The sequence below is a fragment of the Zophobas morio genome, unplaced genomic scaffold, assembly GCF_036711695.1.
Source record: "Zophobas morio isolate AGI-343-1 ecotype UQ-CSIRO unplaced genomic scaffold, CSIRO_AGI_Zmor_V1 ptg000756l, whole genome shotgun sequence".
NCBI lineage: Eukaryota > Metazoa > Arthropoda > Insecta > Coleoptera > Tenebrionidae > Zophobas > Zophobas morio.
Window position 1 is genome coordinate 12,849 of NW_026972859.1, and position 22,158 is coordinate 35,006.

Genomic DNA, 22,158 nt, shown 5'->3' on the forward strand with positions numbered 1-22,158 from the left:
AATTGGAAGGAATGTACCCGCCACGGCATACATCACAAGAATTGTTACTCAACAAGGTTCAGCTACAGCCCCTGATTGACCGCAGATTCATTTGTTCCCTGATATTTCTGTATAAAATAATACATGGGATTATGAATTGCCCTTATATTTTGGAGAAATTACCTTTTGATTGTCGTACTAGACATAACAGGACCTCAAACACATTCTATTTGCCCACTCCTAGAATTGATATATACAAATATTCCCCTCTATATGCGATGTGCTCGAACTACAATAGGGTCTCAGACGAGATCGACATATTTTTCTGCAAAATACGTGATTTAAAAAAATTAAAAGTTCAATTTTAATTTACGAATTTCATTTATAAGCTTGCCTTTCCAACACATTATGCCTTCTCATAATTGGACAACCGTCTGTGAGAAGATGCAAAATAATAATAATAATAATAATAGCCATGACGATATACAACGCTCTAGGCCCGTGCCATTATTACACATCTTAGCAGGCGAAGGGGGTACACCGGCCTAAGAGTTTAATGGCTTTATAGTGATTCTACTCATATTCAGATGGCGATGAAGTTGGTAAGTCAGAAATGGCATAACACAATTTGTGTGTGTCTCAGCTAGTCTCTTAGGCCCGAATATTCTCTAGCCCCGTGGAACGTTTATGTGTTATCCTGACTGTGTTGAAAAATTTACCAGGATGTCTACTTGGACATTGACAACTCCACCATCATATTATAATTAACATTTATACAAAATATTGTAAACATGAAAGCTTGAATAAATCTATTTGATTTAAAATTCGGAAATTGATATGTTTTCATGTAATTAAACGAAAAATTGAGCAAGGTTGGTTACATACTACATTCGCAATGATTTGCAACACTTACAACAGAACACAGCGGCTTTACAATTAAGCTTTCATCTTGAGAACAGCAATGCAAATCTTAAGTTTTATATTTTCGTTTATTTAGTCTCGAATTCAACGGTTTTGCAATTCTGCATTCCTGTTTGCAGAAAGCAATTACTTGCACGTTTGTGTTTACTCTCGAGTTAAAAATACGAGCTGTGAATTTAAGACATTTTTTATTATATTATAAAATTTAATACAATATTAACATGTAAAGTCAGTGTTTAAAATTACAAAAATATCAAAAATTATCACAACTTGTAAACAAAACAAAAAAAAAACAAAAGAGACAGCTGATCCACTAGTTTCATCTTCGCTTAGTTCTCTGATACTGGATCCAGTTGTACACGTCTCGACCACTGCGATCAGAGAAGAGCTGGTTCGTTTCAACAAATTCTGCACACAGCTTCGGTGGTGCCAAATGACCCCTGGATATGTATTGCGAAAAATGTCTCTGCATTAAAGACATTTGCTCTGAGGTGAATGGTTTCTTTCCTCTTCTCTTTACAGGAGTTATTTGCAATTTCTGCTTTATCTCCGCGATTGTCGTTTTTCTTGGTGATTTCTGCGATTTTGGTGACTTCGTGTTCAAAGTTCCCCTGTGACTCGATATTTTTTTCTTTGGTGTTTCAATCCTCCGGTCTTCAGTACTGGCTCTCGCTATAAAAAATATCAGCAATGATATACAATTTTCTAGACTTTTCAGCATACGTACCCCCTACTTTTTCAGAAAGCGCTTCTTGTGTAGTATGTGTAACTTTGTCACACTTTCGACGATCCGAAGGCACTTCAGTAATATTGTCTGTAGTATAACATTCTATCACACCTGATTGTGAGACTTGAGTGTCTGTTGATACCTCCTGCATGAGGTTCGTTTCCATTCTGTTGATTGTACTTTCTGTTGAACAGGTAGTTTCAAACGAATCCAAACTGAGATTGTCTCCTAATAATTCTTCAGAGGTAATATGATCGTCTAACGCCGGATCCTCTTCAGGTACTGGTAAATCTTGTGCAATAGTGAGTATTTCGTCGAGACTTTTACCTCTGTATGAAAAGAGTTCTTCTCCATCTACGATAGTCAAAAATTTTGCCCACCCTGTTAGTTGAAATAAAAGTTCGTCTTGTCGATATACTTGTTCATGGACTTTCTGACTATGACCCATCAATTTTGCAATCTGACCGATTTCATTGTCATTCATTGTTAACAATTGGGAAAGGGTTGCGACTTGTTTTCTTAAATAAGTGGAACGTAAAAGATGCGGTTCTTCAGCACCACATTTCTCTGAGTAATCTCTTAAAACAACTGAAGCATCGATAAACATCGCTCTCGTAGGTATACCAAAAAGGTAATTGTTTGAATAGGGAACACCAGCTTCTTTTCGATATTGGAGAAACATATCTAGATACCTACAACACAATCAAAAATCTTTTAAAAAGTAGAAAAATCAAAGTACTCATTTACCTGCATTGATTTTCGTCCAACAGCACATGTAATATATGTAGACGCTTTCCAATCAAAGTCATAACTTTGTATTTATTCGCTAACTCCCGTTGATACATTGGAAGGGATTGAAGTATTTCATCATCAAGTTCGATTTTTTTGTTATACAATTCCAACGACATACTTGCAACTTCACTGACTCTACGTCTATTGTACACAATAACTCTTGCCAACGCAGCCTTTCCTAATTTTAGCCATGTGTCGAAATCGAAACCGTCCTGTAACCGTTGATACGCCTGCTCCGCTTCAGAAACTATCAATGTGGAAAATAATTTAACGTCCTTTGCCTTTGGTAAATTATGTAATTTGGCTGCTTTTCTTTGCAAGCTGGTTCGACCAGCTGACCTGCCAACATAGATTCCATAGTTTTTATCATGGAGAGTTTTGAAATTGTCGAAACGGCCACGCTCTTCACATTGTGTGGGAAGATTATGAGTTAAATAATCAACGTTAAGTGCGTCTAAAAGAAATGTAATACTCGATCGTAAAGCTTTTGCCAGACTTGGCTTTCCAAACTCGCCTGTTTCCTTGTCAAGTGAACACAAATTGAAAACTCCCTCTAGTAAGGCATCATAACCTCCATAGAGTATCAGATCTTCAAAATCCAGAATGGAGGGGTTTATGTCTTTAACATCTAAAATCAATCGTGCCATTCTACGCAAATGTTGGCGATCGTTCTTTAATGCGCTGTATGAACCACGATGCATTAAGGAATATCTTTCAGCAACAAGTTTCAAACATTTATCTTCTAATATCTCGTGTAGAATTAGCCCAACTTGAACAGGCTCTAAGAAAGCGAGAAAAAGTTTCTGACTGAAAGAATTCGCTGTAAATTCCTTCTGGATAATCTTAAAGCGAGCTTCTTTAAGCACATTTCTTCTATTTGGTGGCCGTCCAGTACATTTGCGTTCATGTCGAGCAAAGTTTCTGGTCATTATTTCACCAAAACAATTTGGGCAAGTAATTAAATTGGAGGCTTGTCCTGTCACTACTCTCCTTATAGCAATTTTTTCCTCACAGGTGGCATTTTTGTTAAAATTATAATCACCCTTTCGCCTGATCTCTCGTAACGCAGCATTCCGTTCCACACTATTAGCTTTCATAGTCATAATATTTTTCACTTCTTCCTGATCTTTGTGTTTTCGAAGAATATGTGAAGACATTTCAACAAAAAACTGTTCACAGAAATAACAACAATGGCGTTTTCCTTTGGTTTTTGACGTTAATGGGTTTACTAGGGCAGAAGAACCACAATCCATAATTAACGGTGTTATGAACTTACGTTCCTCTTCAATCGGCAGTTCCTCCCCTATTAATTTTCCGACGGGGAGACAGTAACGAACTTTCACTTGGATTTCACGTTCGCCAAAATTTCTAGACAGCAGCACAAGTGTTCTGTTTTTGTCGGAAAGTTTATTACCTACAACAAAAATTAAACTTCGATTTGCATTTTTTTGTTACTATACATACATTTATGGTCTGTCGCGGGCAAACCAGAATACAAAAATCCGCTGATGGTATTGTCATCTCCACTGCAAGCATCACAAACGTAATGCCCTTCATGTAAAACGGTGTGTATCTTCATTGAAACGAAACATTTCTTTATATAAATGGTCAAATGAGCGGAAATCCTGCAGTTTGATTCTTCAACAGGCGAAACCAATGGCGTAAACATCAAGTCAAAGTCTTCATTGCGGTTCGAGGTAGTGGGCATTGAAGAACTACTTGAACTTTGTCCTTCTATAAATATTTGAAAAATTATTAGAACATTATAAACGACTAATATTAGGTATAACGTAAGTTGTAAAAATCTCTACAGATGAGAGTAACTTACTTTTCAAATGGCATTGCATACATTATTTATTGGGTTGTTCCAGAGAATTATACAGGGTTAGTATAAAGTCCCGAAACGTTTGAATAACTTTGTTATTTGAAAAGTTTTTTTTTCTGAAATTTGCTTTGGATGTATAATTAAACATGGCAACTTTAATGGAACACCCAGATGTTGTTTCACTAGAAATAAACAAGTTGATAATTTCTGAAATTAGTTTTTTATTCTGCATCAGAAAATGCCAAAAAACCTGTATGTTGTAATCAATGCAATCAATGTTGTAGGTATATATCCAAAAAAAATTTCAGCAAAAAACTTTTCAAATAAAGTTATTCGCCCGTTCCGGGACTTTATACTAACCCTGTATATTAAAATATACTACATTTAGGTATCAGGCATAGCTAGAAAAAATTTTTCTAGTTATTTAAAAAAAAAAGTTTTGGTATGCCAAAAGTCTTATTTGCAACTTACATAACACCCGATTGGTGGTTTGGAGTTTAACATTTGAGTTAAGAAAAGATTTTTCAGATGGACGAATAAAAATATGTGATGGATGTGTGTAAGTTGTTTGTTTTCAAAAATGTGTAATATTGGTTTATGTTTATGCACGAAAGTATATTGGAAATAGCATATGTATAATGTATAGGTAATTAGTGTTACATGTGTTATGTAAGTTACGTTTATTATGTTAAGTTAGGTACTAATCATTTTTATAGCATCTTTGGAAATGTTAGCAAGAAAGCTAACGAAAAAAAATTGACATTTTAATAAAATTGATCAGAATCCGAGAAAATAGAAACCTGAGTTTAAGACAAGAGTAAAAAAATCTAAGTCGGCCATTAAAAAGACGTTTTGGATTTTTTTTACAAAAAGCCTGAATATTTCGTAATTATAATTACTTAATGAAATACCTACCTCCTTCAAACAATCTTTTCTTGCAAGTCTGTAACTGAGACTTCGTGTGCTCAGATGTTTCGCCATTTTCATCGCTTTCTTCTGACACTTCAGAAGTTGGCTCATATTCTTCGTCGGTAGCATTACTTTGGAAAGGTTCTTCGTCGCTGTCACTTATCTCGTATCGGCTGCAGGGTACGTATTCAAAAACGATCTCTTCTATTGGTCGCACCAAATCAACTTGCCAACATTCTGTGTCCTCTAAATGTTGTTTTGCCAATTTCAAAACATTCAGATCTATAGAAGAAGATTGACATGAAATAGATTGATTATAAAGAGTAGAAATGAGTTACCTGAACTACTCATTATAACATTGTCCAGCATCCTTTTTTTGAGTGTTTTATGCCATATTTGAAAGATTTTAGGAGTTCCCTCTGAATATGTCAGGTGATGGGTAAGACGTTTTTTTTTTCTGAAAAATAAGTGATGAACTCGTTAAGACCATAACACAAACACTGGTTCTAAAATTTCTTGGGCGAAACGAAAAAGAAAAAATGCGAAAACATGACAATTTTTTGCTTTGAGCCAGATACACCTTGCCACATATTGGTGTATCGAACTTTTGAAATATCGTGTTTTAATTTTTTTGTTTTGAAGCAAGAAAACAAAATTCCCGTTTTGTTTCTATTTTGAAACCGGAAAACGGGTTTTTCCTGCTTGTTAAGTATTTTTGTTTGAAGCGAATAATTACATAATTATAAGTACCAAATGAAGTTCCAAGATTCCACTACTGATCACAAGCTAAATTTCTAACAATTTTCTACGAAAGCAAAAAGCGAAACTACTTACCAATGCAATCTTTTGACTTCAGTCATTGAAGCGCACAAGGGATCAGGGCAGAAATATAAAACTGTGTCGTCCTCTTCTAAGACCACCACTCTGGCATGAGATAAGCATTGTTCACAAATAACATGCCCGCATGTGACTAAGTAGAAAGACTTACTGGGCAACAATGGCAATCTACAGGAGTGGCATACAATTTTTCCTAATAAAAAAAAGTGAAAAATAAAATGTCAAACACATTTTGTCATAACATACTCATGAGGGGCAACGGATAGTTTTCTTGAGGCTTACAGACTACACATGTTTTTCTTATACAAGTTTCTGTTCTTGTGAGCTCCCTTGTACACATATGATTCTGGATATCTGCTTTATAACTATTTGTTATAACATAGGCTAGCCGACGCAGTTCGATATTAATATTTTGTGAAAAAGGCATCTCCTCACTTTCAACCTGCTCTATTTCCTGCGGAGTTAAATTATGTACCATGATGCACTTTAAACTGCCCAAACATTGGATCTTGTTACATATAATAAATTCATGGCGGTATTTGCACTGAACCCTTCTACATCTCTTCATTAAGAACTCTCTGCAGGGAGTGGGTGTTAAAATTCTAAAAACGAGATCATATAGCACATAAAATTTCAGCGGATCGAACCGATGAGCTACTGAAGCTGATCGATTAAATTGGAGTCAAAGACGAAAAATTAAAAAAAAAAGTACCAATAAAAGAAAGTGGACAACTTCCCTCCTCTATTTGGCCTCTGCATACAGGGCATTGAGGCATATCACGTGCAATCAATTCTCTTAAACAACCTTCGCAAGTACTATGCATACAAGGGTTCAAAATGCACCAAGAGGTCATGCTTATTTCGGAGAAACAGACTGGACAAATAAACTTATCATTTTCTTGTTCCTCTATTGTCCTATGAGTAAATTTGCATTTGCTTCCGTATTTACAGTTGCCGAATTGTTTAAATTCTTGACAAATGCCCGAAATTTGTAATGTTCTCAACGTCTCGTACCTCATGGTGTCGCTTTGATATAGCGTTTCTCTGTACTGGATTTCATCTTTTGAGGACACATGAAGGTATCGACAGTACTCTCTATGACATCTCTCCATTTGAAAGTCCCGACAGAACTTATAGGGATGCTTTAAATTGCACATCGGATCTTTACATTCCCCCTTCGAGAATTTCGTACAATAACTACGACAAAAATAAATACTGAAACTTTGACTTGAAGTGTTGCACTTTAATCAAAATATAATCTAGTGTTGAAAAATTGTGACTTCAAAGAGATTAATTAAAAACTGTTTTCAGGGAACAATTTGAATATACACCGTTTTTTTAGGAGTTGCGTATTTTTTACTTTTATACAGGATGGCAGGTTTGAATTGCCAAACGTTAACGCAAGCTGTATCACTTCAAATCAAGCAAGAAATCATCCTTAAGAAGTTGGGGTCGCAAATGTGCTGTTATCGACCTTGCCAATTTTGCCGTTAGTACTCTTTCTGACCCTGCGTTAATAGATCCTCAAAAGCGTATTTTAATTCGGATTGGAGCAAACTATGGCCCCAACTTCTTAATAATTGTTGGTTTGTTTTGACGTGATAATGCAGCTTGTGTTATCGTTTGACACTTTGTATAACATAAAATTGTAAGTGAATTATTTTAAAATGAAATCAAAACATGCATGTTGAACTTACTATTTCTAAATTTCACGTAAACAATACGTTACTGTACTTTTTATCTTCTGTTAATGGGAAGAATATATCCAATAATTACAAAATTAAAAAAATGCTGATATGTACTTATCATTTTTGTTATTTTTTTGTTCTATATCGCTGCTTTTCTAAATGTGCATGTCCAGAGTTTCCCTCACTTTCAGAGTATTCTAATTTTTTTATTATTACCTATTCGTAGTTTTTTCAAAATACTTTTTAATGAGATATTACAAATTTCGCAGGGCGAGTCATTTACCGCGCGTTCCTTGATGTTTCATCAATTATTAGAAATGATAATTTATTTTTGAAATTCCGATGCCACGTTGGCACGCTATTCCAATTTTCTTCAATTTTTTTGGGAATGAAAGTATTCACAAATAAAATCGCAGCAGGGTTATTTTTTAAATTTGTGTAACAAGATTTTGTGGAAAGACGCGCTTTGTTGTGGTATAAATAAAATTAAATCTTCATGTACATAATGTTTATCAAAAAAATAAGTATTACAATTTTCAAATAACGATATTCCAATTTTTTCAAATACAACATCATGTATTTTATTATCGCATCTCATTCTATTTTTTGTTTTCTTCCCCATTTGTTAAGTATTTTCTATATTTAAAGTTGAGAGTTCCTATGTTTTTTTTTTTACTTTTTTAAGAGACATTGACATATTGAAAAAATGAGCACAAAATTAGAATAAGATATCGTAATAAAACACTGTGTGCTAATGGAAAAATATAAATATCCATATTTGTAAATTGTATTAAACTATCAGAACTTTTTTAAACAATGGGTATTTTAAAATTTGATTTAATTGGTACGACAACAAAGTGCCAAATATTGTAACACACAATTTGCGATTTTTTTGATAACTCTTTCATTGTCGAAAGAATTAAAAAAAAAAGGAATAACGTGGCAACCTCGCAATCGATTTTAAATGATAAATTATGCTTATAAAAACCAGGAAATGGCTAGTAAATGTAGAAATATATGGGCGTTTCATTAAAAAAAAAAAAAAACAAGCAGTGTCCCAACCCTAATAAACTGAAGATTCTGAGTTAAATAAAAATAATTTTAGCATACAGCCCTCAAAGTATCGTAAATTTTGGTGCTTGACTTTTTTTCTAACAATTTATGAGTTATCGATGACCGCGTGTTTTGTGACTCACCCTGTATAATGATATGAAATTTTTGCGATAAAATTCAGGTCTGTTAGAAGAAGAAAGAAAGCAAGCCAATACAACTAGATTTTAATAACTACCCAAGCTCTAATCTACTCCCACTACTAGCACTATTAACATATACTCTTTTCTACTGTGTTGTTAAATAACTGCGTAACACATTAGACAAATTTTTTGATTAATTGAAGCCAATGGACTTAAAATATATTCAAATTGATAGCAGGGCGTTCCGATTTTATTGTTCTGTTGTATAACTGACGCGAAGTAGTTTTTATCATTTGCGAAAGTTGCAGACTCGATATTGTCCCTAGACCAGGGTTGGCCTGACTTTTTGATTTAAATCGTAATTTAAACCAAGTATTTTTTTTTTAATCATTGATTTAAATCATTCTTGATTTTTTAAATTTTCTTTTTGAATTACGAGCATATAATGCATGTTACAGTCTTTTAAATGCAATTTAATTCAATAAGGGTACTACCTGAGTGCCGCCGCAATTTACGTAGATTTTTCCGGGACACCACGAAGGCGAAAGATCCGTTACAATTTACAAGTACAATCCAATTCTCCTAACTTTGGCAGTGTCGTAAATTAATAGCAAAAAACAAGCATCTGGCATGTTTACGTTTACGTCTACAATGGATGCAGACCCTTTCAAGCTTTCAATAAAAGAAACTGACAATGGTTTTACGACACTTTCCCAAAATTAATAGAATTAGACTCTTGGAACGTAAAGTATTTATTTCGTCAGCTGCAGTTTACATTTGCCGATAGAGGCACGATTCAAACTAGGCAGAGCCGCATTTGTGAATGTATGAAAATACCTAGAAAATGAAAATTACAACAACTACTAAAATATAGCTTTTAAAAACTGAATAAAAATAATTAAAAGTTAAAATTTAGTTACATAACTTTTAATTTTTGTCTCACTACTTTTGAAGTTTGAATTACTGTGGGTAACCGAAAAACTAAAAAAATCAAAGAAAAATTAAAAACATTAAAAAAAACAAAAAAAATGTAATTTAAAAACTAATCATTGATTTTTGATTTTTTTTTTAATCCGATTTTTTCCAACCCTGACATAGACATATATGTATTTATAAAAATTTAGCAAACTAGCATTAGCATTTTTATTGTTTTACTCTTAGAAAGCCATTTTTGTGAAAAATTTTGTTTTTGTCGTAGAAGCTTATCGATTGAAATCAAACTGTATCACTACAAGAGCAGCATAAAAATGCAAGTACTAAAAACAATCTACAACATTTTTCAACTTTCGTATTCCTTATGGGCAGCATATGTTTTTAAACTTTAACAAAAGCAATAGTAAGTTAAAAATTTGAAAAAGAAAAAAATACCAGGCTACGGCAAAAACGTTGAAACAAGATCAATTTAATAACACTAACAGAAAGATCGCTAAGAAATAAATATCTGAATTTTTATGATAACGGAACTTTAATGTTGTTTTAGATGTAATTTTTTTCAAGTCTGAGGTCATTGATAAATGAGCTTTTTTTCTTGATTACCAATATGGATCAACCACATAATTTAACAGTATTTCTAACTGAATTCAAAAAGATGGCACACTGAAATACATTTACTTTTAAATATGAAAGTATTCTCTATTCAGGCCCTTATTTTACGCCACCCGACTCTACGACTACTTTTGCGTTAAAATTAAGTTTTTGATTTTTTTTATAATTACTTTGTGTGGTTAATGGCGGTCGTCATTCAACAAATACATCGGACTAATGATACACAACTAAAATGTATAAAAATCTAAGTGAAAAAATGACCACCAAACCACTGTGGCCGGAACTCCCCTAGCGTTATCTGCACAACACGTTTTGTTCAACAATTTAAGCCAAAGTATAGAATCACCAGAAATTATTGTTATTGAAGTGCGTAATAAAAAAAATTATTCACCTACCTTTCTCTAGAACGACCTAGGCCAGAACTTCCTGCTTCCGAGTCACACATATTGTGATAAAATTCACTTTTTTTACGTAACAACGATGGCAGAATAAACAACGATGGCAGAATAAACAACGATGGCAGAATAAACAACGATGGCAGAATAAACAACGATGGCACAATAAACAACAATAGCGTGATAACAACAACAGCGGCTACATTCGACTCTTCGTTACAACTACAAATTGGAGACTGACGGGACGCGGTGGTAGGCTGGTAGGTTGGCGGCAAGTGCAGTAGACAGTATTGCACAATATTATTACACTTGCTACAGATTTCCAAGGTCAACGAGACAACGCTGGATGCATCAGATGCAGATGCATCGTTCCCTAATTTGATTTAAATGTTTGCAGTAAAATAACGATGAGTAACATTTTCATGCTGGCATATAACGCAGACAAATAAACTTTAAAATTATTCAATACGCTACGATACTGCTATCAATGGTTACCTATTTATCAGTAAAAAATTAGAAATTTGTCATTCTCGTTAATATTTTGAGCCTCAATAAAGTGGCAACAGCGCTGAAAATTTCAATTCAAGTCAATTTTTAATTAAAAAAGCGATATTCTGTTTAACATTAAAATAACAGAGACGTTAATCTCTTACTATCTTATTTGTAAATATGCAAATTAAGTTTCGCATTGCTGTTCGCAATATGAATGGAAAATTGCAACACCGTTTTGGTAATACCAAACGAGAATTCTAATAATATAACCTATAAATTTTTGACTTTATTTCTGCTTTCAGGACTAAGAGACTTCTCTTAGCGGTGTTACGGGGATAAGCACGTTATGATACGATTTCACCTTTGATGCCTAAATAATTATTACTTAACAAGATATTCCGCTTCCTTTTAGGGATGAATATTAAATTTTGATTTGGAACTTTTGAAAGTCAAGTTCTTACTGAAAATTCTATTTTTATGAATCATTACAAAAAAATTGTTACAAAACAACGAAAGCGGCTTCATAAATTTACGTATCTATTCTAGAAATTGGTATATTCAGAAAAATGCAGTTTGTTGAGTTAACTATTAAAATTTTGGTAATGACGGAACGCGTCCTATGAAAAAAAATGCTTCTTTAATTTCAAAACGTGTATTTAACTCGAGAGTAAATAAACGTAAAGATAAATATGCAACTTAAGTTTAGCATAGCTGTTCGCTTCATGAATGCAAAATTGCAACACCCTTTTGGCAATACAAACAGAAATGCTAATAACATAACTTCAAAATTTTTGGCCCAATTTACGTTTTCGATCCAAATAGCCGTCTCTTATCGTATGAGGATCGCGGAAATAAAGCACCTTAAGCAAATTTATAGACGTTTACGAATAAATGATTATTTAATCACACATTCCGTTTTTACATTCTGACTGTTAGACAGATTTTGAAAACTCTGAATATAGCTGCTAATATAAGTTAGTATAAATTTTGGACGCTGTGACTTACAAACGATGAACGCCGTACTTTATACATTCTGATTTATAACCAACGCGCGGAGTTGTGTTTCATACGCTCGATCCAGTGCTGTCGCGGCGATAGTTTGATTACAAATATATTTTTCTTTTGGACTACATCAACATAATATAACATTTTGGAGACCACAAATGTGTGGTCCTGTGTTTGAAAAATTAAAAATTGCATCGAGTATTTTTATTTGAAGTAATATAGTAATCAGTGTTGGGGACAGATACTTTTAAAAGTATCTAGATACAGATACAGATATATGGAAGATAAAAGTATCTAGATACAGATTGTTTTCGACTTTTTCGAAATGTATCTAGATACAAGATACAAGAAAACAGATACTTTTTGAAACTTTGGCGAATAAAATAACTGAAAACTTTTTATGTATTTTTTTATGTATTGTTTAATGAATTTTTTAAAATTAACAACATTTCAAAAGTATTATCACCTAAATTATTTCTTCGTGGTGTCAGAATTTGGTTTCCAGTACTAAACACCCGTTCCACAGGTGCAGAAGAAGGGATTGTGGTATTAAATTTAAAAAATAAACATTTTACAGTTGCATAGTTATGCAAGACTGAAAAATCTTTTCTTTTTTCCTGCAAATAGGCCATCGCTTCGCTATTCGCCAAATTTTGTACCGCTTCCTCGGATACGTAATTGCGAATAATATGATTCTTACATTCAATCTTTTGAATATGAAATTATGAACCATGCAGATGATATATATTAATTAATGACACTGATGACAGTAATTTATTGTAGACACTACTGTTTCCGTCGGATATTATTTTGCCATAAATTAGACCATACATACATAATTTCCTAAACCCTTCTAAAACAACGTCCACTTCCATAGCAGTAGAAGTGCCTTTATAATGTTTAGAACATGTGAAATTTATTTTTAAACTCTCATTGATTGATGTGTCGCAAATTGTCCAATATTTATTACGTACGCTTAAAAAGAATATGTTTTTTTGTTTTTATTCCCACACTGTCCAAATTGTGTTTGAGTATATCTAATAATTATCTCCAGCATTAAAATTATTATTTCAAAAGAATACCGGAAATGATTATTCTGTGCTGAAGGTCTGTTGGCGGCAACCTGTCATAAATTATTATTCTTCAATATCGGCTTACGATGTTTTTATGACCATGTCCGGTATTCGTCTATCCCGGTGCCGCAGGTATATACATTTTATGAAGCATTGCTGGTTCCGTTTAAGGCAAAATAAGTACAATTTCTTAGAAAGGTATTTAAATCCCTTATAGGATCAAAGGCTGCCTGGCAGGCAGAAATCGCCAGAGTGCAACTTTAAATTTTCAGATTTTTGTTGAAACTCATTTTATTTTAATCTCGTTTCACGATTTCTGAGAATATATCACGAATCACGATAAATTATTCTACGGAAGGTTGTAAAAATATTAATTTTATTGCCCAAGATAATTAATTACATTTAAACATAATCGGCACATTCTAGGGCAAAACGAACCTGCCAAGCCCGCCTCGCGTTAGGTCCAACAATGAAAAAGTGAAGAAATGACACATGTGGCAACAGGAAAAGGTGCTACATTTGTCCGAAAAATAAAGATATAAAACAGTAACAAATATGCAATTTATGCGAGAGAAATGTATGTATTGAACATTCGATTAGTCGATTACAAACTAATTTGTGCTAATTGAAAACATTAATCATTATGTAACACGCAATTATTATTTTCTAAAAATAATAACATACCTTAAACACATATTTTCACTATTAAAATTACTCTTATTTTTAATAACACAAATACAAACAGCGGGCCTACCGGACCCGGGTTGCTCAGGTACACAGCAGGGGCGGCTGGTCAGGGGCGGCAGGGTCGGCCACGCCGTACCAGTCATTTTAAAATACTTAGTAAGCGTTGAAATTAGAAAATAAAAAAAGAAATAAAGTTTGAATGTACGTTAGGATAGATCATATATATTAAAAATATATTTTATTATGTTGTAGGTACAAAATAAAGCATTTGTTGCTAATTTTAAATGCTGATAAACACGCTTTGCCGGCGAGATTTCGGCAAGCCGTACCCAGGAATGCATTATGCTCGATGTTTCGACTTCGTAGCAGCTTACGGTTTCATCGTTCTCTTTGTCTAGTACACTGTAGTAGACAAAGACCTGGCGGAACGTATGTTGTGCCAGGTCCGGCGAAATCCTCCTTCGCCGTACCCAGCAACGCGAATTTAGTTTTTAAAACGCTTAATATTTAAGATAGCTAACCAAATTACAAGACAATAACGGCTTCGATGTTCTTCAGTGCATACTATTTTTTTTTAAATAATAATTGTCGATTTAATACATTTTTCTGTGTATGAATAATAAACGAAAAAAATTACATTAAATTATCTAAAATTTTATTTTTCGTACATAACTTAGCTACACCATAAATGCGCTTTTTCTGTATTTTTAGCATCTAAGCGTTTTCAGATATTTCAGAAACGAATTTAAAGTTTTAAATCATTTTAATTTTTCAATTATTCAATTAATTTATTTGACAATTTGTCATATACATTAAAAATAAATAAATGTAAATGAAGATAGTTAACAGTTGGTACTTTTATTATTACTTTTTTTATATTTTTTAACTGCATGTCATTATTTAATTATTATTATTTAATTGTGGATGTCCGGGGTCGGCAAGCCGTATAGCCGCCGGTCGACGCGGAACTCAGTAAAAATAATGTTTTCGGTGGTTCTCAATTAATGATAAAGCAGAACAAGTAGAATTAAGGATTAATAGTATTTGGAATCAAACTGACATTGTCAATTTCCTATAAAAAATTATTTTAACAGGTCGAAACATTTGAGATGTTTTGTACATCCTGGCACGTAAAATGTCAGTGGTTAATGAGTAGCAGCCATACATTACGAAAATATATAACACCAAGGTGTAGACTCAAAATATTTGGCCGACCCGAAATTTTGACCCACCAGCCGCCACTGGTACACAGATAAAGTACATTGCCCCGACAAGGGTAAAACGCAGTGAATAGTGAATTGCGGTTTATGGTTTTTAAAATATCTTCTTACGATGGCTTAGATTTATTACCCCTCAGGATTATATTTAAAGATGTATAAGTACTGAAGGCTACCATGTAGGAAATGATGGTATTTAAAATATGAAAATTTCCGTGACAGAACACTATTAGTGTACCTCTTACCTCTACTTTTGTTTATGTGACCAAAATCACCAACATGAAGTATCAAAAATTACTACTAGTAGTATAACTCAACTAATAATTACTGAAAAAAAAAGTGAAATAAAAAAATGTATCTGTATCTGCGCCACTAATTTTGTATCTAGATACAGATATTTAGTGCTTAAATTCGATTGTATCTAGATACAGATACTAGATACCCAAAAATGTATCTAGATACTTTATTTAGATACAAGTATCTAGATACTGCCCAACACTGATAGTAATATAGAAGTAGTTTTTTAACAAGCTGTAAACACTCCTAGCGACGCACTGGCTACGACCTTGTGGACCAGATCAAAGCGTCCCCGCTACTCGCCGTAAAACACACATTGCTTCAACTGGGGAATTGCATCCGTAAGATACTTTTCCGCCTAGTGTTTATAACATAAATGATGACTGCCATCCTTCACGAATGACGAAGGTCGTAGTTTAACAGCGAATTGAACTCTGTCTTTTGTAATAATAATTTTAGTTCTGGTAATAAAAAATTTGTAAATTTTGAGAGTTGTAGTTTCAATTAAGAATTGCTTATATATGCTGGTTGAAAAGACTATAAAATTAATCAGTTTATTTGAATGAGCAAACCAAAAATGGATTTCCCCATCTTATCGAAAATTTGAAAATGCTGTACCGTTTCGGTTATTTTTGAACCGCGCATACCCAAACAGATGCACGTGTCTTTGAGACAATGTTGATGACGTTATCAGAAAATTTTCTTTTAACAAAATTTGCATGAAATCTGCTCTTACTATTTTTTTTATCTGTACATTAACAGATCATTTATGTTTTTTTTTATTTATCAGGATATAAAAACCAAAAAATAAAATTTTAAAATTCTGCGATTGACTGAATTGTTATACATCGGGTAAGGAAGATCTGTACAATACCACGGACAATTTGGGTTAATGGTAAATGCTAAATTACAAATTTGAAGTTGATACCTTAATGTAAATTTCAATTCACAGTTTATTCCAAAAAATATATTACAAAATTACGGCACCAGGTGTTAAAATTTACGTATGTATTCTACAAATTGGTTAAATGAGAAATATTCATTTTGCTCCACGATGAAAATTTTGGTCGGGGCAAAGCACGCTATATATTGAAATAAATGTTTCTCTAAATTCTCATGTGTTTAATTCGAAACTTAATAAACAGAAATATGCAACTTAAGTTTTCCATTGTTTGTCGCAACACGAATGTCAAATTGCAACACCGTTTTGGCAATACCAAAAGAAAATTTTAATAACATAACCTCCAAATTTTTGACTTTATTTCTGCTTTCGGGCCTAAGAGACTTCTCTTAGAGGCGTTTCGGGGACAAGCACGTAATGATACGGTTGCTTTTTTGAAGCGTAAATTATTACATAGCAAAATATCGCGCTTCTTTTTAGGGATGAATATTAAATTTTGCCTTTGCTGTTAACATCTTATCGTAAATTTCAACTTGAGGGTTTATAACAAAAAAGGTATTTCAAAACACAAAGGCTTTACAAATTTACGTATCCATTCCACAAATTGGTATATTGAGGAAAATTTAGTTTGTGTAGGTAACCATTAAAATTTTGTTGATGACGAATCACCAGGGTGCCCAGATCAGTTGTCACAGCAATCGCCAATAGAGGGACTCGAAAGCCGCCAAAATCGCCAACCCAAAACCATATATTAAATATAGGGACTATAGCCCCTAGAAATACCAGAGATATAGAGAAATACATAGTACCGTTATCCATTGTTGTACGAGTGGAGCAAACGGAGTTGGTAACGCAAAAAATTTCCCTGGTTTAGAACCAAATTGTGTCAGCAGAGAGTTGACAGCGCGTAAACCGTTGTTGTCACGTGGTCTTGGCGTGGTCTTTTTGTTTAAAGTCAATTAATTGTCAATTAATATAACTAATAATTATTAAATAAGATTTTATTGATTAAATTTTATATTTTATTCATATTAAAAATCCATATTTTGTACATAAACTACAAACTTTAAATCCAACATAAAACCATTTTAAATTTCGCGATCTGTCAAATGGTGTTAATAACTTTTGTTTTTGTTAAGTTTCCGCCAGGTTTGCTCCACGGTGACGATACTATGTGTTTTCTAGAGGCTATAATAGGGACTTTGCCAACAAAATATATTGTTGAAATCTAATGAAAGCACTTATCCTTTTTTTAATATTTATTTTAATTAAAAAATGCATTGACCCTTTCAGTGTGATGAACTGACGAGTGATGACTAATGACTGACGAGCGACTGTGAGGGGATGAGAGTGAGAGTGATAGTTGATTGTTGACTTTTTCGATTTTTTTCATTACTTAACTGTACACAAAAATGGAAAAATAATAGAGTCCCCAAAATTCGCCAAAATCGCCAACTGGCGCCGACATTAAAAAACAGCGCTAATCTTGGGCGCCAAGTCGCCAAAATGGCGATAAATCGCCAAATCTGGGCACCCTGCGAATCACGCTTAATGGAAATAATTGCTTCTTTAAATTCAAAACGTGTATTTATCTCGAGAGTAAATAATCGGAGTTATGCAGCTTAAGTTATGTATTGCTTTCCGCAATTCCAATGCAAAATTGCAACACCGTTTTGGCAATACCAAACGAGAATTCTAATAACATAACCTCCAAATTTTTTTATCTTATCTACGTTTTCGACCCTAAGAGCTGTCTCTTAGGCGGGTTGCGAGGATAAAGTACCTTAAGCAAATATAAAGATGTTTATGAATTAATGATTTTTTAATTACACATTCCGTTTTGACATTCCGACCGTTAGATAAAAGTCTAAATTTAGTTCTTTATAAATTTGGAAGATGTGACTTACAAACGATGAACGCCGTACTTTGTACAATCCGAACGTCATGATTTATTTATAAATGCTGGCCGCGGTCCTTCATGAATGACTAAGATCATAGTTTAATAGCGATGGACGGCGCAATCCTTTATTCTGAACTCTGTATTTTGTACTGAGCGACTAACGCCATAATTTTAGTTCTCGTAATAAAAAACTGATAAATTTTGAAAGTTGTATTTTAAACTAAGAATTGCTAATATATGAGGCTTGAAAAGATGAAAGAATTAATCAGTTTATTTTAAATAGTAACTCAAGAATGGTTTTCCCCGTCTTAAGTAGTAATGTAATGATGGATCACAAGTATAAACTCATCATATTTTGCATATCTTAGACATTTATTCGTAAAAATTTTGACATGACGTCATCAATTTCTTGAGGAGATAGAGATATATTTTGATTAAAAATTTACCATGCTGCAATACCTTCAAAATATCTGCACGATTTCAAGGCATTCGGTTTTGCAGTTGTTGATTTCATCAATAAACTAAATTGAGTCATTCATTATTTTTTTTGCATCACCCTGTATCAGCAAATTGAAAAAATAATAATGCAAATGCAGTAATTTCAAAAGTGTGCGGTACACTTTTAAAATTATTGAACTATATGTAGGAGAGAAAATTTGGAGAAAACATGTTTTTTATGTGTGTGTGTGTGTGAGGGCGTTACATTATTTTTTTACCATTTATCTACATTATCAAACGTCAGATTTTGATATAACATAAATTATAAATTCACTTTTAAGTCATTGCAAAGTGTTTAATTACATCTCACGAACACATAAATCACATTTTTAATGATAATATTCTATACTAACATAAATAGAACAAATTAGAAAATAGTAGTAATTGACTATTTAATTACTATTTTGGTAACAGTAATGCAGGTGGCTGCTTGGCTGGAAGTCGTATGTGCCAACAAACGCTCAGTTGAAAACGAAATAGTAATTTTGTAATAATCAAATTAAAAACAAATAAATTTTATATTCCGTTACATTTGAGCCAGAAGGGCTTGAGCAGCATATCCGTCTTGTTTGTTAGCGCCGCTGACGATGTGTTGCGACTCGAAACTCAAGGTTGAACTTGCGCTAATCGCCCGACGAGTAAGATGACCAATTTTGCAAGGTCAGGAGACGTGCCAAGAAATTCCCACAGACTGACTGTTCCATGCGTCAAGCGTCATTCCATATCGGAGACTGCACGGAGTGTTCGGAATCCGTTGTAAAAAGGGAGCAGCGAATAAAGCATTTGTTAAGACGCTGTGTTTTTCTAAATTTGGGGAAAAACAAGCTAGTAGTATAAACAGTCTCTGCACAAGTTCAGACATAGTAAAATATTATAAAAGACGATAAACAATCTTAATCTAGTCGTGAAAAATAATCCACTCATGGCTATTGCCACTCGTGAATTAACACTTTTCACTCATAGATAAAGAATTTGTTTATCGTCTTGTATAATACACAACTATTAGTCAGCTGTTTTGAGGCGATAAACTTATTCAAATCAAAGAAGTGTCTAACTGACATTCTTCCGATGTATAAACACAAACATTTTTAACACCGCGCATGATGTTGAAATACTCGTATTGCAGTTGGTAATGTGTTGTAAATGTATTTTATTTTATTTTGTACCAAATTTTAAAAATATTCCAAAGCGACTGTAGCAATACCTACTTTCAATACGCCGCGCTGGCAAAAGAAAACGCTGGCTCGTCCGGTTCTTTATCATAATTGTGTTTATAATGTATTAAAGAATTTTTAATGTAATACTTTCAATTATGCAATTTAAAAATTGGTAAAAAGAGTTTAGACAGTAAATACAAAATGTTGTCCTCAATTCTCAAAATTGTTGATTTTTAAAGTTAAAATTACATATTAGAAATAATTTATGAATAAATAATAAAACTTCGGTTACTTACATCACAGAAAATTTTATTATGTTGATCATCTTATGAAAATAGTAGATTTTTTTGGAGATTCTTTTATTATAAACATGATCATGAATGTGAAATGACTTAATTAAAAGAAACATTTAAAAACTGATTAATGCTATAAAAGTTATCCTCAATTCTCAATCTTGTTTATTTTTAAAGTTAAAATTACATATTAGAAATTATTTTGGAATGCTTCTTTAATTTCAAAACGTGCAGTTAACTTGAGAGTAAGTGAACGTAAAATCTGCAACTCAAGTTTCGCATTACAGTTTGTAACATGAATGCAAAATTGCAACACATTTTTGGTAATACCAAACGAGAATTCTAATAACATAACCTCCAAATTTTTGACTTTATCTCTGCTTTCGGGCCTAAGAGACTTCACTTAGAGGCGTTTCGGGGATAAACACGTTATGATACGATTTTATCTTTGATGCATAAATGATCATTACATAACATAATATTCCGCTTCCTTTTAGGAATGAATATTAAATTTTGCTTTGGAAGTCAAGTTCTTACTGAAAATTTAATTTTTAAGATTCATTACAAAAATTTGTCACAAAACAACGAAAACGGTGTCTTAAATTTACGCATCCATTCTAGAAAGTGGTAGGATATTCAGAAAAATTCATTTTGTTGAGTTAACTATTAAAATTTTTGTAATGACGGAACATGTCATATGGAAAAAAATGCTTCTTTAATTTCAAAACGTGCAGTAAACTTGAGAATAAGTGAACGTAAAATCTGCAATTTAAGTTTCGTATTAGAGTTTGTAACATGAATGCAAAATTGCAACACCTTTTCGGTAATACCAAACAAGAATATTAATAACATAACCTTCAAATTTTTTACTTTATCTCTGCTTTCGGGCCTAAGAGACTTCTCTTAGCGTTGTTACGGGGATAAGCACGTCATGATACGCTTTCGTCTTTGACGCATAAATAATTAATACTTAACAAAATACATATTCCGCTTTCTTTTAGGGATGAATATCTTAGATCATATAATAAATAGATACCACCATGCCGTGTTCTTTCCCTAGCAGAGCCTGTGACGACATCCTCCTGTCACACATCTCTCTCGTGCATGGAGGGATTACAATGAAGCTATCCTTGCCTGATCACTATTTGAATTTTGCGCGCCTAAATTTTAGGAAGTATGTCTGAACTAACTTCGTACGAAAGATGTTGACAGCTTGATTTTATAAATAATTCACAGTAGATAATGAAAGGAATAGTAAATTATTGGGCAGCAATTGTGATCCTTTATGATTACATCACTTAAAATAGGATCTTTGTTCTAAATTCTAAAATTGTTTTCTGTACAACAACTCGAAAGAGAGGTTAGAAGAAACATCTGTCAAAAGCGATTTGTTGTGCTGGTGCGGTACAAGGATAGAAGTGAAATAGACATATACAGATGAAATGCATCTAACAAAGATGAAGATGTGGTGATCACACAAGGATAGCATTATACTACTCTTCTTGACGTAGAAAACGACAACAGATAGCTTCATGTCTAGTCACAGCTTTCAGTTTGAGTATTGGTATCTATTTATTATATGATCTAAGATGAATATTCAATTTTACTTTGGAAGTCATGTTCTTACTGAAAATTTTATTTTTAGGATTCATCACAAAAAATTTGTTACAAAACAACGAAAGCGGCTTCTAAAATTAACGTATCTATACTAGAAATTTGTATATTCAGAAAAATTCAGTTTGTTGAGTGAACTATAAAAATTTTGGTAATGACGAAACACGTCATATGGAAAAAAATGCTTCTTTAATTTCAAAACGTGCAGTTTAC

The 22,158-nt window shown here is 33.0% G+C and overlaps 1 protein-coding gene and 1 long non-coding RNA gene across 5 annotated transcripts; one reads left to right on the top strand and one right to left on the bottom strand.

The window, feature by feature from the left end:
- The first annotated feature begins 447 nt into the window (after positions 1-447).
- LOC135121858 (uncharacterized) lies at positions 448-811 on the top strand. Its single transcript, XR_010279139.1, has 2 exons — positions 448-581; positions 635-811. It is a non-coding gene; the product is annotated as an uncharacterized LOC135121858 (long non-coding RNA).
- A 260-nt stretch (positions 812-1,071) lies between these two features.
- Positions 1,072-11,115, bottom strand: LOC135121859 (uncharacterized). 4 transcript variants are annotated; one of them, XM_064046143.1, is made up of 10 exons: positions 10,812-11,115; positions 6,237-7,187; positions 5,988-6,183; positions 5,492-5,610; positions 5,160-5,435; positions 3,884-4,153; positions 2,934-3,833; positions 2,375-2,873; positions 1,628-2,319; positions 1,072-1,572 (listed from the first exon to the last, which is right to left on the bottom strand). In XM_064046143.1, the coding sequence occupies exons 4-10, from the start codon at positions 5,520-5,522 to the stop codon at positions 1,220-1,222; spliced, it is 3,021 nt and encodes a 1,006-aa protein (XP_063902213.1). In that variant the 5' UTR covers positions 5,523-5,610; positions 5,988-6,183; positions 6,237-7,187; positions 10,812-11,115; the 3' UTR covers positions 1,072-1,219. The 4 variants fall into 4 exon arrangements, with proteins under 4 accessions (XP_063902213.1, XP_063902211.1, XP_063902212.1 ...); XM_064046141.1 differs by having other exon boundaries at positions 2,375-3,833; positions 6,237-6,592; positions 6,703-7,187; positions 10,812-11,112; XM_064046142.1 differs by having other exon boundaries at positions 2,375-3,833; positions 6,237-6,592; positions 10,812-11,112.
- Positions 11,116-22,158: the final 11,043 nt, after the last annotated feature.